This window comes from Micromesistius poutassou, assembly GCF_964030765.1.
Source record: "Micromesistius poutassou genome assembly, chromosome: 2".
Taxonomy (NCBI): Eukaryota; Metazoa; Chordata; class Actinopteri; order Gadiformes; family Gadidae; genus Micromesistius; species Micromesistius poutassou.
In genome coordinates, this window is record NC_140272.1 from 7900157 (window position 1) to 7918351 (window position 18195).

At 49.6% G+C, this 18195-nt stretch overlaps 1 protein-coding gene across 1 annotated transcript in view; it reads left to right on the plus strand.

Moving 5' to 3' along the window:
- Positions 1-18195, plus strand: part of LOC311339403 (metabotropic glutamate receptor 4-like) — a gene marked incomplete at both ends in the record, with an annotated part of 110060 nt that overhangs the window by 86775 nt on the left and 5090 nt on the right. Inside the window, 2 exons of the mRNA XM_084464783.1 lie at positions 7262-7398; positions 9263-10198. Coding sequence (XP_084320909.1) covers positions 7262-7398; positions 9263-10198 — 1073 coding nt within the window. The remainder of the gene's footprint in view (positions 1-7261; positions 7399-9262; positions 10199-18195) is intronic.

The window sequence follows — 18195 nt, forward strand, 5'->3', positions numbered from 1 at the left end:
AGAGTCTGTGCTGCACTCTCCTCTGCTCCTCTCTGTCTCCCGACCTGAAAGCCTTCTTTTTCTTGTTCAGGAGTGCCTTCAGGTCACTGGTAATCCAGGGCTTGTTATTGGAGAAGCAGTGAACGGTCCGGGCTGGTATGGTGGTGTCCTCACAGAATCTGATATAGTCAGTAATGCAGTCGGTCATGTTATCGATGTCCTCCCCATGTGACTCACAGAGTACATCCCAGTCTGTCGACTCGAAGCAGTCCTGCAGTGCCTCAGCAGTCTCCTGTGTCCACCTCCTCACTGTACTTGTGTGCACAGGCTGCCTTCTCACAAGAAGCTGCTGCTGACATGTTGTCATGGAGGAGTCTCAGGATCCTGATGTACTTTTCTGGGCACCCACACTTGGATAGGATTGTCCAGAGGGCCTGACGGTTGACTGAGTCGAATGCTTTTGTGAGATCTATGAAGGCCATGTATAGTGATTGTTTTTGTTCCTTGCATTTTTCTTGTAGCTGTCTGGTTGTGAAGATCATGTCAGTCGTGACACGGGCAGGACAGAAACCACACTGAGGATCTCCTCTGATAGAGGGAGGAATCTCTTAAAAAGAATGCGGGTGATGATCTTCCCGGTGGTAGATTGGAGTGAGATTCCCCTGTAGTTTCCACAATCTACTTTGTCACCTTTCTTGAAAAGGATGACAATCAGTGCATCCCTGAGGTCTGATGGTATCACCTCCTGGTCCCAGATCTTCCTAATGAGGAAGATGATTAGGGGTTAGCCAGAGTTTAGCCCCTCCGGCCTTCAGGATTTCTGCAGGAATCCCATCAGGGCCGGTGGCTTTGCTGTTGTGCAGTGCTGAGATGGCATTGCAGACCTCCAGCAGGCTTGGTGGATCACCCATGCCTTCCTTCACTGGGTATTGGGGGACACTGTTAAGGACCTCCTCCTCGACTGTTGTTCTCTGGTTTAACAGATCCTCAAAGTGTTCCTTCCAGCGTGCCTTGACCTCCTCCTCTGTTTTCAAGATGTTCCTTCTGTCTTTCAACCAGAGGGGGTTGGATCCCTGGTGGCTGGGTCCATATATTGCTTTGGTGGCACTGAAGAATCCCCTGGTGTCTCCTATGTCTGCCAGATGTTGGATTTCTTGTGCTTTTTCTGTCCACCATTTGTTTTTGAGTTCCCTTACTCTGCGCTGAACAATGGCCTTAGCAGTGGAGTGAGCTTTTCTTTTGGTTTGGCAAGTGATGTCCTTCTGCCATGCACAAAAGGCCTGCCATTTTTTGGAAATAAGATGTTCGATTTCCTGATCATTATCATCAAACCAGTCCTGGTGCCTCTTAGATTTAAGACCCAGAACTGCCTGTCCAGTGGTTAGGATGGTGGATTTCAGCAGGCTCCAATGTAATTTGATGTCGTCAGGGTACTCTGGTGGTAGGCTATCACATAATGTAGCTTGGAGGAGCTCTTGAGTGCCAGGTGTTTCAAGATTCTTGATGTTTATGGTGGGACGGCATTGCTTTTTCCTCCCTCTTCTTTTGGGCATGAGTCTTCTTTTGGGCATTGATGGCCATGGATGAGCGGATGAGACGATGGTCTGTCCAACATCCATCCGTACTGGTCATTGCTCTTGTGAGATGTACATCACGTCTGTCCCTGGCTCGAACAATAACGTAGTCGATTAGATGCCAATGCTTGGATCGGAGTGCATCCAGGATGTTTTGAATTTATTTTTTTGCCTGAAAAGGGTGTTGGTGAGAGATTGTGTTCTGCACACTTGGTTAGGAGGAGTACACCATTGGAGTTGATATTCCCTACCCCTTCTTTTCCAATGGTGCCACTCCATGTTGTATAATCCCGACCCACTCTAGAATTGAAGTCCCCAAGGAGGATAATTTTGTCTTATTTTGTGATGGCTGACAAGATGTTATCTAGGCTGGAGTAGAAGGCTTCTTTGATGTCATCTTGTGAGTCCAGAGTGGGAGCATATGCACTCACAACAGTGGCCATCCGGTTGCTGTCCAGCTTTAGCCAGACTGTCATAAGGCGCTCACTGATGCCCTGGGGCAGTTCAGTGAGTTGCCTTACCAGGTTGTTTTTGATGGCAAAGCCAACCCCGTGTATCCTTGGTTCACCAGCAGGCCTGCCCTTCCAAAAGAAGGTATATCCTCCCTTTTCCTCTCTCAGTTGCCCTTCTTCTGCCAGTCTGGTCTCGGATAAGGCTGCAATGTCGACATTGAACCTTCGCAGTTCCCTTGCTACGAAGGCTGTGCGTCTTTCTGGCCATTCATTTAAGTCATTGTCAAGAAGGGTGCGCACGTTCCAAGCACCAAAATTAAAATTAAGTTTTTTTTTGTTTATTTTTCTGACCGCATGGAGGAGATCCCACTGGACGCGGTAATCCAGCCAGGAAGGTAGTGAGGCAGACCATTTTTAAGGCACCTTTTCTAGCCCCCTCCCCTACTGGGGTGAGCAGTGTGGTCCCTAAACAGAAGCTTCTTAGTCCTGGGTGAGGTAACTCTCCTGCCTCAGTCCAAGAATTCGACTCAAGAATTCGACTCAAAACGACTCAAACTTCACCCACCGCCTGTGTGCCAGTTTGTAGCTAGGAGCTTCCAGACTTCTCTGTCCTGCTCCCGTCGCCACTCGCTGAACACCACAGGGCTTGGAATGGGGTGTGCATATGGAGTAAACCCTTACAGGAGGACGCCTGTGCGTGAATTCTTTTAACGTGGGGAGACAGGTGCACTGACAGCCACCACATGATCCTTGACAGAGGCAGGCCTATAACCAACGGCATGGACGCTCTGCTGCAGCCTTCTTCCACCTTTGCAGCTGTTGTAGTGATCCACTCAGACACCATTCTCCGCCTGCTTAGCTGTTGAGGTCTTTTCTTGAGTCGTGCTTTGTCTGGCACCTCCCCCTCGACCTTACCGCCAAGGGTGACCCTACCAGGAGCTCAGCTCCAGACGGCATTGCTCTTGGGATCTTAGGTACACACAAGCCTCTCCACCACTACAAGGTGGCGACTCTCCGGAGAGGCACACACACACACATGCATGCAGACATTTTCATACATGCACACACACGCACATACAGAAATACACACATACACACACACAAACATTCCCACAAATTTACACACGCACACAGTCACACTAACATGGATACACGTTTTCCTACACACACACGCACGCACGCACGCACACACACACGCTCACACACATACACACACACACACACATACACATACACATACACATACACAGACACATACATTTAAACACACATGCATACACACACATATACATACACATACATACGGACACATACATACACATACACAGAGACACACACATACACAAACATACACACACTGCACATGGCTCACATATTTAATGGCAGAAGAAATATGATCTTTGATTGAAACTGTCAGCGAGAGAAAGAGAGAGTGAGCGTTAGAGTGAGAGTGTGCCAGTGTGTGAACAGAGCCTTAGACCCACCACTGAGGGTAAATATCTTAAAACCCACGACTCCTCCTCTGCTCTCCTGCTCTCCTCTCACCCAGCGGAGTGGAGTTGACACGCCAAGAATCCTCTCTTCATTACGCACACATCCGCGTGGCGGAGCGAAGCTGGCCCCGCATGTCACCCCCACCCAGGCCCTGATTAGTACACGAGAGAGAGAGAGAGAGGGGGGGGGGGGGGGAGGGGGGAGAGAGAGAGAGATGTATGGAGAGAGAGATGTATGGAGGGAGAGACAGATATATGTATGGAGAGAGAGACGGATAGAGAGATTTAGAGAGAAACGGATAGAGATATGATTGTAGAAAGAGAGACAGATAGAGATATGTATCGAGAGATACAGAGAGATGTAGAGAGAGAGAGGGAAGAGGGACATAGAGAGAGATGTATAGGGAGAGAGAAAGTGAGATGTAGGGAGAGAAAGAGAGAGAGAGACATAGATAGAGTTACAGTCTCTTTCTCACAGGGAGAGAGAGAGAGGACGAGAGAAACAGGGATGGAGAGAGAGAGCGAGAGAGAGATCTTATGGATATTCACATTCCCTTTTATTATTACCTTTTTAGCAAGATAAAGGCTAGAAAAGTATGAACTAAGCTCGCTCAAATAAAGAGAGAGAAAAACTGGAAGAAAAAGAAAGAAAGAGAAACTGGAGAAGTTCAGCATGTGGTGTCAAAACACCTGGATTAAATATTCAGGAACCTGTGAGGTTCTGTGGTTGGGAGGAGAGCACAAATATAACTCAAAGCCCCACAGACATAGTTGGACTCTGATGCAAAGAGTGGACATCATGTCGTGGTCAGGGGCTTTATTCCCTGCCACAGTTCTGGGTTTGAGAGGAGAGCACAAATATAACACAAAGCCCTTAGATATAGGACTCGATTGACACAAATAGAGGACATAGTGTACTCGTCAGGGGATTTTTTCCCTGCCAAAGGGAATAAAGTACACATACAAACAACCACACACATACACATACACATACACACTCACTCACACACATACACATGCACAGACACATACACATACACATACACATACACAGACACATACATTTAAACACACATGCATACACACACATATACATACACATACATACGGACACATACATACACATACACAGAGACACACACATACACAAACATACACACACTGCACATGGCTCACATATTTAATGGCAGAAGAAATATGATCTTTGATTGAAACTGTCAGCGAGAGAAAGAGAGAGTGAGCGTTAGAGTGAGAGAGAGAGAGAGAGAGAGAGAGAGAGAATGAGAGAGAGAAGCGAAGGAAGCGGAAAGAGGTGACACATGCACGTACATACACACATATACACAAACACACAAACACGCACATATCCACACCTACACACATACACAAACACACACATGGACACACACACACAGACACCCCCCCCACACACACACACGCACACTGCTTCTCTGCCTTGAGACTGTGTCGTGGTACAGAGTCGATCAGCTCACTGCCTCGTGACTGAAGGGGTGGGGGGTGGTGAGGGGGGGGTGTGTGCTCCAGCCGAGGTGTGAACCTGTAACGCGTTGATCCACAGCCTGGCTCATCGCGCGCTGTAGATTAACGCTGTGCATCTTCCTGCTCATACAAAGAGCCGGAGACCCTTCAGCAGAAATACAGAGAGAGCAGCGACCCAATAGATTCACTCTGGACCGCTACTGGGGCTGGATAGGGGCGGCATGTGGCTCACGAGGTAGAGCGGGGTTGGCTGTTATCCGGAAGGTTGCTGGTTCGATCCCCGGCTCCCCCTAGCTGTGTCGAGGTGTCTCTGAGCAAGACACCTCACACTAACTGCTCCTGACGAGCTGGCTGTCGGTGTGTGAATGTGTGAATGTTAGGCAAAATTGTAAAGTGCTTTGAGTGGCCGCTGGTTAGAAAAGCGCTGTATCAATGCAGTCCATTTTCCATTTGAAAATATAACCAAGGCAGGGCAGAGAAACCATAAGTTAAGGATGAATGCGACGACCATTCCTCATGGCGATGAGTAAAATAAACAAAACAACAAGAATTTGTACCCACGAGTTGTACAAGCAGTTGTACAAGGTTTTTTTTTAATCCAAGAGTGCAAGAATTTCACTGAATCAATGCTTGGACGGGATGAATGTGTAGAAGCTTCCTAGCATAACAATGCAGATAACAAGAGCATTGTAGGAGCGGTCCCACGGCGTTCTGACTGTGCAGGAAGTGAACAAGAGGCCCGTCCTAGAATAGCGAATCAACACCATGTAGAGCCAACGTCCTGACCTGGCGTTCGCTTTTAATTGGCCTGATACGTCCTGTAATGCTATGTCACACGACACGTGTGTAACACAGCAAAGGTACTGTAAATGGATGTTGTTGTATGATTGCATCTATGTTCTGTTACACCCGAATGTACCTCCTACGGTAGGACTGCAGAACAAACTGCAGCGGGGAAACTAAGCCTTTATTTCTGCCTGGAGTTGGTGGGAGAATGTGGATGGAGTGGAAATGTAAAGTACATTTTGCGCTTTTTCTAACCAGCTGCCAATGAAAGCGCTTTTTTTTTTTACTTTCAAGCACACATTCACACATCAACGGCGGTGTCAGCCATGCAAGGCGACAGCCACCTCGTCGGGAGCAGTTAGGGTGAGGCGTCTCGCTCAGGGACACCTGGACACTGAGCTAGGAGGAGCCAGGGATCGAACTACCAACCTTCCGGTTATCAGCCAACCCGCTCTACCTCCTGAGCCATATGCTGCCCATTGCCCGTTGTCACCAGAGTGGGCAGAGGAACGACCGACATTCACAAACATCTCACATTCAAAATGAACCAACTAGTTTAGTTACAGTGGTTGTATGGGAAGGGGCTTTACTGGCAACGCTGAGGTGGGCAAATGTACCGAGGGTGTGAGTGTCAAACCCACCGGAAAGAACTCGATGAGTCTGGACTCTTTTCACACCAATTTCCTGGAGTATAAAAATTTAATATTCACATTCACAAGTACATTTGGACAGTTAAGCCAAAAAAGTATAACCTGTCTAGGCCTGGGTTTCAGAGAACCCAAAGAAAATCAATTGCTAAGAATTACTGAAATGATGAATGATGCTGTTCATAAGGTGCAGCAGTGGCAACTGTGCAAGGAGTATAAATAAGTACTCAACTAAATACAGAGCTCAACTGTAATGCAAATCAAACATCTACTAAATATTACCAATCTTATATTCATTTTCGTTTCCATTTCCATTTAGGGCATTTAGCAGACACTTTTATCTAAAGCGACTTACGATAAGTACATTTGTCAGAAGAAAGAGAAACAGCAATATAGCTCTGTCGGTACAGTAAGGATGTTCATAGTACCGAGCACTAACAAGTGCTAGGTTAACCCATTCCCTGTATACAACAAAGATAGCTAGGATAAGATGGACTGTTGACTGTGTGGGTCAGTAACACTGGACTGTGTGGGTCAGTAACACTGGACTGTTGACTGTGTGGTCAGTAACACTGGACTGTTGACTGTGTGGGTCGGTAACACTTGACTGTTGACTGTGTGGTCAGTAACGTTGGACTGTTGACTGTGTGGTCAGTAACATTGGACTGTTGACTGTGTGGGTCAGTAACACTGGACTGTGTGGTCAGTAACACTGGACTGTTGACTGTGTGGTCAGTAACACTGGACTGTTGACTGTGTGGGTCAGTAACACTGGACTGTTGACTGTGTGGTCAGTAACGTTGGACTGTTGACTGTTGTGTGGTTCGCAGGCATCGCCGGGAACCCGGTCCTGTTCAACGAGAACGGGGACGCGCCGGGACGCTACGAGATCTACCAGTACCAGATCAGGAACCAAACCGCCGAGTACAAGATCATCGGCCACTGGGCCGACCAGCTGGATCTTAACGTGAGACGGAAACCACAAACACACGCACGCACGCACACACGCACACACACACACACACGCGTGGACATGCACGCACACACACACACATAGTAAACACAGTACACACATCTCCCATAGACACACACACTCCTGCAGAACATAAACACACACACACCCACATACACACACATTCTCCTACTGCATACACAAACCACCATAGAACACACCATCCCTTAATACCGCAGTACACATGAATGCACACACACTCACTCCCACGGTATACACACAAACAAACAAACAACTCCTACAGTACACGTACACACACACTTCCAAAGTCCACGTACACACACTCCCCCGTAGTAAACACACACCAACACCAGCCTCCCCCACAGCCCCATCCACTGAGGGCGTTTGGCGCTCCAATGTGCTGCCGGTGAGCAGTGTGCCAGGGGAATCCGGCTGCTTGTCGGTGGCTCTGCAGCTGTGTTTGCGTGTAATTCCTCCCCAGAGCCTTTGTCACCCCGCTCAGCCCCATCTCCTTCAAAAGGTGTAAACACACAGAGGGAGCATCTGAATGACGAACTGGGGGCTGGCTCCGAGGAGAGGAGCACAGGAGCGCGGCGCCGACTTAAGGACAGACAACCACTTCAGACGCTGTCACTTACTTTAAAAACTAGACCTCAAACTATTTCCTTGGCAAGGGGATAAAAGTAATAAACGTAATGGAAGGGAATAACAATGAATTACATTAAGGGTTTTGAAATCACAAATCATTGCTTTTGGCAAATAACTAGCCTGGGGTGGCAGGGAGGAAGAAGAGCACAGTGTTGACTGAGTACAGTCTGATTAAGGGCTGCCAGCGCTGTCTGTTCCCTTTGTCCCGAATAGCTTCCTTAGGTAAGCTACTTCTGTGGTGCTTTCCTTTCTTTCCCCTGTAAAGCTGCTTTAAGTTAATTAGCAGTCTTTGAGCTCTTCATTGAATGGAAAGGCAAAGACAACAGCTTTGAGTCGGAAATGCACCTTTGAAAGCAAACATAACATTAATTCTGACGCTTTTTAATGACACAAAGAGTTTATCTCCTGCGGCAGACTCCCGGGGAATATTTCTCTCCCAAACAGAAGGCTTTTGTGTTTTTCAATGTCACTTTACTCTTGAGGCAATAGCACAGACGTGTACTTAGAGTCCACGCTATGTGGGACGAGTCAAATATTTATGACACCAATAGTGCTAATGAACATCAGCAGTATCAAAAATTAAATCAAGAGCTCAAAATCTTTGCAAGTCAACAAGGCCAATGTTAATTTGTCGGATTATGTTATGACGGTTTGTGTACGATTCAATTTATTATATTTACTCATTCGTATTCTGGAGATAACACTGGACAGGAAACCAAACAAACTATTTTCCAAACCATCATTGACTCATTGCTATTCCCCTGCTGTCACCGGCCAGAGGGCTGATATTTAGACCGAGGTTTCTCTCTGTCCATCGTCCCCCCTGATCCCTCCATCTCCGCCTTCTCCTCCCTCTTCTCCTCCCCCGTCACCCCCACCATCTCCCAACCTCCCCCTGATCCCCTCCGTCTCCCCCCCTGTCTTCCCCGGTCTCCCAACCTCCCCCCGATCCCCCCTGTCTCCCCGGTCTCCAACCTCAAAATGATCTCCCCCGTCTCCACCTGATCCCCCCGTCTCCCAACCCCCCCCCCCCTTCTTCTACATCTCCCTCCGTCTCTCAACCTCCCCCTGATCCTCTCCGTCTCCCCCGTCTCCCAACCTCCCCCTGATCCTCTCCGTCTCCCCCGTCTCCCAACCTTCAACCCCCCGGTCTCCCCCGGTCTCCCAAACCTCCCTCTGATCTCCCCCTCTTCCCCGTCTCTTCCCCTAGGTGCGCACCATGCAGTGGCCGGGCGGCGTGCGCCGGGTTCCCTCCTCCATCTGCAGCCAGGCCTGCAAGGCCGGCGAGCGCAAGAAGATCGTGAAGGGCATCCCGTGCTGTTGGCACTGCGAGCGCTGCGACGGCTACCAGTACCAGGCCGACACCTTCAGTTGCAAGATGTGCCGCTTCGACCTGCGGCCCAACGCCAACCACACGGACTGCGACCCCATCCCCATCGTCAAGCTGGAGTGGAGCTCTCCCTGGGCCGTGATCCCCGTGCTGATCGCCGTGGTGGGCATCAGTGCCACCCTCTTTGTGGTGGTCACCTTCATGCGCTACAACGACACGCCCATTGTCAAGGCTTCCGGGCGGGAGCTGAGCTACGTGCTGCTGACGGGCATCTTCCTGTGCTACGCCAACACCTTCCTCATGATCTCCACGCCCGATGTGGGCGTGTGCTCGCTGCGGAGGATCTTCCTGGGCCTGGGCATGAGCATCAGCTACGCGGCGCTGCTCACCAAGACCAACCGCATCTACCGCATCTTCGAGCAGGGCAGCATGTCGGTGAGCGCGCCGCGGCTGATCTCGCCCGCCTCCCAGCTGGTCATCACCTTCGCCCTGGCGGCGGTGCAGCTGCTGGGCGTGTGCATCTGGTTCGGCGTGGACCCGTCCCAGGCCGTCATCGACTACGAGGACCAGCGCACGTCAAACCCACTGATGGCCCGGGGGGTGCTGAAGTGCGACATCTCGGACCTGTCGCTCATCTGCCTGCTGGGCTACAGCATGCTGCTGATGGTGACGTGCACGGTGTACGCCATCAAGACGCGCGGCGTGCCCGAGACCTTCAACGAGGCCAAGCCCATCGGCTTCACCATGTACACCACCTGCATCATCTGGCTGGCCTTCATCCCCATCTTCTTCGGCACCTCGCAGTCCACGGAGAAGGTAGGGCCCACTGCCTCCGGGTCCTTCCTCCTCCTTCTGTCAGGATGTGTGTGTGTGTGTGTGTGTGTGTGTGTGTGTGTGTGTGTGTGTGTGTGTGTGTGTGTATGTGTCTGGATGTGTGTGCTTGCATGTGTGTGTGTCTGTCTGTGTGTGCACATGGGTGAGTGTGTGTCTGTGTGCCTATGTGTGTTTGTGTGCCATTATGTGTGTGTGTGTGTGTGTGTGTGTGTGTGTCTGTGTGTCTGTGTGCGTGCATGTGTGAGTCTGTTTCTCCTCCACTGTTTCGTCTCCACTTTGTGTGTGTTTTGCTGTTTTTCCGACAGTAGACAGTAAACTTAAAACAAATCAACATCCAATAATCCTGGAATGGAGTTTTCTGTATCGTCTCCCTTCTTTGATTATCTCCCTCAACCTGTCTAGGTTAATTCTCCCTCCTCCCCCTCCTCCCCCTCCTCCCCGCAGGTTGTTTTTCTTGTCCTTGTTCGTCTTTTGTTGTTGTTGCAAACGCTTTTCTTTAGAGGCTACTTTCCTCCGCTCAGCCGCATTTCCATTGAAATGCGTTTCAAATGAAGATGAGCCTCTGCCTGGAATAAAAGACACTTCAGCGAATTACATTTTCCCTTTTCCATAAATTTACGATTGGTTCTTGGCCACAAATTTTATCTCGAATGAGCATTTTTTTTACCGTCCCCACTCCTTCCAATGAAGAGACAGTTTCAAAGACGTCGAGTTTAATTAGATATTTTCATTCTAAGGAAAATAAACACATTTCCGGGTGTTACCTAGGTTGACCCTGCTCTATCTCCTGCCACAGCCTTCCCTCGTAAACAAGCAACACAATCTTACCCCTCTGATATTTTCCTTGAAAGACGCATGCCACGTCAAATTAGGGCCGATCCCGCCGGAGCTGTTTACACCACGAGCAGCTTTCCCTCTCCTCTCCCTCCCGTGTCAAATCAATGTGTCTTCCATCGCACAGCCATGTCCGGGATCCAGCCCAGAGACACACAGACAGGGGGGCTGGCGGGGAGGCGGGGGGTTCAAACGAGGTCCAGACAGAGGGGTCATGGGTGTTCGACGCTAGGCTCAACACTCCAGGCCTGGCCGGCTGTGGGTCGGGGGGGGGGAGTTGGGCAGCTCAGGCCCCTAGGTTGAGAGATTGTCTTTTTGGCCAGTTGTTCGCTGTGTTACAGGAGAGGACACACCAGTCAATGGGAAGAAAAGCCGAAACCTGGCATGAACACTATCGGCTGTGCCAGAACCAGCCTGACAGATGCAACAAATTAATCCTCACCTCCTTCCCTCTGGGATTTGGAAGACAATGCATCAAAATGTTGGCCTGAAAGTCTGCTCTTTGATAGTCTCCCTTTGTTGGAGATGTTTTTCCACGCGAGGGAGTGTGTACAATTGTGTCATTCTCGGCAGTCCAAAAAAACCCTTTGACGAATGGACTGTGTTGCGGAAAGTTTGAGCACGGCTGTGAATCCAAAATGGATTCCTCCTGAATAGTGCAGGATGTGGCAAAGCACGACGTTGCTTTATCTGACCCGTACAGGACACATTCTACAAACCCAACCACTGCTCCGGTTATCTCTTTGATGCCGTTCCGTGTGCACATCCGTGCACACAGATTTAAAATACATTTTAAATCGGCGCTCCTGTTAAGTTAGATCTTAGGGCGAGGGTTTACGACTGTTTGAAGGATCTGGGTTTGAAGTCCAATGTCTGTAGCATACCTGTGAGTATCTTTGAGCGGGATGCTCTACCCTTACACCTGCTCCTTAATGACATGTGAGTAGTGAAACAGAGGAGCGATATTGTCCTGCAATCAGAGGAAGATGAAGTGGCCCTTCACTGCCTGTAGGCTGCCGAGTGTGACGAGACTGATCACAGAGTCTGCAAGATTGCGGCGCAAACCAGCAAAACAATAATTGAGAATGGTGTGCAGGGAACGACCGGATGAAATCGATGTCTGGACTGATGGACGCGACCCGAGGGTTGAGGCAAACAACGACCAACAGGAGGAACTCTCAAGTGGTTCATCGTTCTGTTTTCATCGCCTCAGCTCCCGGTTGCCTGTGTCCTGCTTTCTCGGCGTAACTGATCGCAGCCAATCAATGTAGCTTGGCTAAAAGGTAACAAAGCAGCCAATTACCACTTTGTTTCTGGAGTCTGATCCAAACCAATTTGTCCTCCCACCAGACTGGCGGGAACACAGCGGGGGGATTTGTGCATCCAATTGCAGAGCCAGAATTACCTGTTAACAGACTCATTGGCACCACCGCACCCTTGCTTGGGCAAACGCGTTATCTAACAACCCTAGACTACACGCAAACATGATGTTGATGATATTGATGGCATGATATAACACAATTGAAGTCAGTAGTTATAATTAACAATTCAACAGTTTACATTGTAGTCCTGAATTTCCATCCAGGAATTAATTCTGGTTCATCTTTTAACTGTTTTTTAAAGATTAGATATAGTTTAATCTTCTGGTTGTACTTGACTGCTTGGCTTGGCGAGGTAAAATTACAAGTTTGCGTGGTTTTCAGTAGTTTAAAACAAGTGTTGTGCAGGTTTAGTAGTTTGAATCAAGAGGTGTGTAGGTTTGGTAGTTTAAATCAAGAGGTTTGTAGATTTAGTAGTTTAAATCAAGAGGTGAATAGTTAAGTGGTTTAAATCAAGAGGTGCAGGTTTAGTAGTTAAATCAAGAGTTGTTAGGTTTAGTAGTTTGACTGAAGAGGTGCCTAGGTGGTTTAGTAGTTAAGAGGTGCGTAGTTTAAGTAGTTTAAATCAAGAGAGGTGTAGGTTTAGTAGTCTGATCTCAATAGGTAAGTAGGTTTAGTAATTGAAATCAAGAGGTGTAAAAGGGTGTTGCAGGTCTTGTGACACCTGTGTTAATGTAATCATTGGTTTGATTAGAACAATATTTGTCACGCTAGCTTGTTCTCAACTGATGGAATTCTTGTTTTGTTGTTGTTGTTGTTGTTGTTGTTTGTACCGGCTGGTGTTTTACCAAGCGTGTGATGTGTACCTGTGCGTGCGTCACACGTGCCTTTGGGTGTAGTAGATAAGGTGTCACTTTTTACCTCTAGCTCTAGATGCCTAGCTTGTAGGCATCTTAGAGCAAGATGACTTAACCTTCCTAAATATGACCAAGTAATAACATTACATTTACATTCAGGGCATGTAGCAGTAGCTTTTATCCAAAGCGACTTACAATAAGTACATTTGTCAGAAGAAGGTGTCAGTACAGTAAGGATGTTCATAGAACCAATTGCCCAGCACTATCAAATAGTATTAAATGGTAAGTCACTTTGTACGAGACTGCTAAATGGCTAAATACAACATAAACAGAATATATGTAAATACATGTATTGTATGTAAATACTAATCCAAACACCAAGTAAACAAACTATATTCATTACATCCCCACACATGCACACTATCGTATGTTCTCCTCCCCTACTTGTGAGGTCATTTCACATTCAAATCACATTCCTGCTCAGTTTGAGTCCCATGCTAATATCCTGTCCTGCCTGTAAATACAGCCTAATAGAGGAGTACGATGCCGTCCTGGTTCACATTTTCTTTTTCACATCTCTTTGAGCGGCAGAAACCACCACTCTCACCGCTGTCTTTGTTTCAGTATTCCATATCCTGCCTTGGAAGATGAAAGAGGATGTTAATACGGAGCAGAGATTAAAATTCCCTCTTTTCTGTTGTTTCAGAGAGGGCATCCATTGGCTGGCCCGCCTCAGAATAGTAAAGTAGCCGTATGGAAAAGTAGCTGTTGTTTTACTTCAAATACAGAATTAAAAATCCATAAAATATATTTTTTTCCTCTCTGTCTCTCGCAGAGTTGGGGCGGCATGTGGCTCAGGAGGTAGAGCGGGTTGGCTCTTAACCGGATGGTTGCTAGTTCGATCCGAGTGTCGAGGTGTCCCTGAGCAAGACACCTCACCATAACTGCTCCCTATGAGCTGGCTGTCGCCTTGCATGGTTGACTCTGCCGTCGGTGTGTGAATGTGTGCATGAATGGGTGAACGTGAGGCTATATTGTAAAGCGCTTTGAGTGGCCAATGGCTTGAAAAGCGGTGTATAAATGCAGTCCTTATAGATGTACTCAGCCCTCGTTAATTAAGATTAATTAATAAAAACCAACTGCAAACACAATCAGCCGGGAGAGGAGCTGGCGTCTAATCAGGGGGCGGTTCGAGGGTCGGCCTCCAGCAAGGCAAGGTGGGACACGAAACAGGAACAGGAACAAGTGTGACTCCTCGGCGGTGGACGACATGCGGCTCTCATGTGATGTCTTCTCGGCTCCGGCGCCTAATCACGTCTGAACACAAAGACAAACCACCCCCCCCCCCACCCTGACTGAAGGGGTCCGCACGCGACGCAGAGTTCTGAGCGCTCGGGCGCTTTCATCAGAGTCATCGATTCAGCCAGAAGTTCTGATGCCGTTTTTTTCCTTTTGTTCTGTTTTCCGGCATTCCTCCAGCTTGTCATTAAAAAACTGACGCGGTAAATGACAACAAAAGCTGCAGGTGCTGCGGCAGCTGGAAGAGGAAGGAGGTGACTGTGTGGAACAGAGACAGACTCTCTGAGCGGTTGCTTAAACAGCGCTCTCAGCGTCTGAAAGGAAGGAGCGAGCGCGTGGGAGAGGAGGCTGCTCATCACGGGGCCCACTGTACATGACAGGCCACACAAAGCTTCCAGCGGGCCGGCGGCGATACCCCGCTCCCCACGATGAAACGCTCCACTACCCCTGGGTCACCCCTCTCCCCCGCTGTGTGTGTGTGTGTGTGTGTGTGTGTGTGTGTGTGTGTGTTTGTCTGTCTGTTTGTGTGCGTGTGTCTGTGCTTGTGTATCTGTTTGTGTGCGCTTCGTTGCTACCTTTTACTGGCAGGTTCTCGGCAGTGCGTACAGTCATGCATTTGTCATCTGGTGTCAGGACAAATGTGACCAATGCCAGGGGAGATTCTCCCACCATCATTCACATGAAGGACGGGGGGGGGGGTGGTGGGGGTGGTTGGGGGGACGGACGTTTGATGGCAGCTCCAGTAGATGGATGTGACACCTGTTGGACCTGCAGGATGGTGTGTGGGGTGGTAGAAGGGGGAGATGGGGGAGGTAGGGGAGGCGGGGGGGGCTTGACGGACCACCCCACCCTAAAGCCAGTACCACCCCCCCCCCCCACCCCCCCCCCCCCCCCCCCATCAGTCCTGTCCCGTGGCTTCAGGAGAGCACCTGTGGAGGTTCAGGGAGACTTCAGTGCACGGTGAATATCTGGAGAGTGGAGGGCATCACATCCTTCACTCCCGCTGCGTCGCTCCGCTGCCCCACCCGGAGCTCCGTACCTCACCCGAAGCGCCCCCCCCCCTCCCATGTTCCCTCTCTACAGAGGAGACAAAGCTATGACTCAGACCCCTCTCTCTCTCTCTCTCTTCTTTTTTTCCCACCCGGTGACTCATAGCATGGTATGCATTGTTTCTTCTTCTCTTTCAACGGTTTCCTTCATTATTCCTTTCTCTCCCTTATCTCTCCCTCCCACCACCCAGAGACAAACACTGATGCGAGTTGACGCGGAGTATAGACACTGTAAGCGTGTATAAGCGACCACAGGTTCGTCTCTATAGAGATACAGAGTATAGACACTGTAAGCGTGTATAAGCGACCACAGGTTCGTCTCTATAGAGATACAGAGTATAGACACTGTAAGCGTGTATAAGCGACCACAGGTTCGTTTCTATAGAGATACAGAGTATAGACACTGTAAGCCTGTATAAAGCGTGTATTAGCATGATGTGAACCCACAGACAATGTAGTTCACGTCATTCCGGTGTTCTGCGGTATAAGCTGAGCCCCGCTCAGCTTAATTCTTTCCCCTGCAACACAGTGACCCTCTCAGCCAACTCAGTGACTTCTGACCTAGGTCATAGAGACCAGCCGGCCAACCGCCCGCCTCCATGAATCCCATCCCTGTCAGAGCCTCGCTCTGTTTGTCCCTCCAGGACTACGTCGGGTTATCGGTTGAATTAAGAGGTACTTATAGGCGGACCACGAGCATAAGGCTTCCTGCGGACCTCGGCCCTCTAGGCTGCATTACGATGCCCTCGCTAACCCCAGAGTGGGAACTACACACCCACTTTGTTTTGAGTTAATTCATCATCGATCCGGCGATCCCAGGAGATCCGGCCACGTGGGAAGCAGCCTATCTTTACATTGAACCCTGCGTATCGGTCTGACACGATCCGATTGGCTCTTAGGCCTTTCCCTAGCCGCTCGTGAATCTCCCAAGGCCTTCTGCCGCGGTGAAGCGTCGGCCACTCATCTCGCTGCGTGATCTGCGTTAGCTCGCTGCTCATTACCAGCAGCGCGGTGCCTGTCCGCTTCATCATCTGAAGCCTGGCCTGTGGCGCTCCGGTGATGACTGCACTGAGGAACGGGAGAGAAATGCAGCCCTCCTCTCTCTCTCTAAGATCCTCTTTATGGGTGCACTGAGCGGCTCCTATAGCTGGGAGGGATCGGCACACAGCTGTCCCTCCCTGGAGAGCGATTTTATCGGGCTCCTTCAGCAACACCATACAGGCCGTGCAGGGAGGGTATCCTCTGTTTCATTTTGTCGTTGGAGGCGGCGGGGGGGTGGGGTGCACGGGTCAGGGCTCAGGCACATTCCAATCAGACGGTATCTGCTGTCCCTCCTCCTCCCCCCCTCCCTCTCGCGGGTCAGTCCAACAGAAAGTCCAGCGAGGAACACAAGCTCCGCCGTTCCACTTGACGCGCCCGTCCAGCGTGTGTGTTGATTGGTTGGATGATTTAAGATGGAGCCGGCGTGGTGGAGGAGGGGCTGCTCCCCGGGACCGGGCCCTGCGCCCTGCTGGATCAGAGGGCCGGTCGTCACGGCTGGACGGCACGCCTTTACGAGGTTGTTGTGATTTCACGAGGCGGCTCCTGGTTATGAATCTGAATGGGAGGCCGCCGTCGACTGCAGTTAACAAATTTGTGTTGCGGATAACCTTACGGCCGCATTAAAACCGACGCCACGGAAATATTAAACAAACATGGCCTGGCGCCGAACGCCGAGAGGGACGCTGAGATGGGTTATCCGGGAATGTCTTTTTATCTCCCGCCGTATATTCCGATCTTAGTGCCGGGGCGTTTCTGTATGAAGCCTCCTTCCTCCAGCAGCCGGACCACAGGACGGGTCGTTGCGTCCGCTAATTAGAACGAGCCGCAGCAGATGTCCCCATTTCACAGCGGCCTCTCGCTCGCCCACACGGGGAACGCAGAAACAGCGCAAGAATCGTAAGGGTCGCACGAGTTTCAACAAACACAGCGAATAACGTGGTACACGTCGTGGGAAACAACGCACAAACAGCGCAAGAATCACCAGGGAGAACCACACAGGAATAATAAGGGTCACACGAGGGTCAAAACACACTACACAGTGTTTCACACGTCATGGGAAACGCACAAACAGTGCTGTACACATCATAACAACGCACACAAGAATAATAAGGGTCAAAACACACTACACAGTGTTGGATACATCGCGGTGTCACACGAGTGTCAAAACACAACAAACAGCGCTGTACAGAATTTAACAACGCACACAAGAATCATAAGCTTGCTCGTAGCCAGCTATGAGTTCACGGAGGTCCGGACCTTCATTTTTGCAGAGATAAAATAAAAAAGTTTGAACATAAATACAATTGTATGTGAAATCAGCGGTTGAGAACTTCTCCGAGATGAGTAAATGCCTGATCCAGTTTAGACTTGTTTGTTTCCGCCGTGTGTCACATTTGTTCCAAGTGTCAAAACACAAACACAACCTTGATTAAAAGTGACTGACGTGTTCTCTCTGTGCGTGTGTGTGTGTGTGTGTGTGTGTGTGCGTGTGTGTGTGTGTGTGTGTGTGTGTGTCTGTGTGTGTGATCTGTGCCTGTGTGTGTGTGTGTGCACGTGTGTGTGCACGTGTGTGTGTGTGT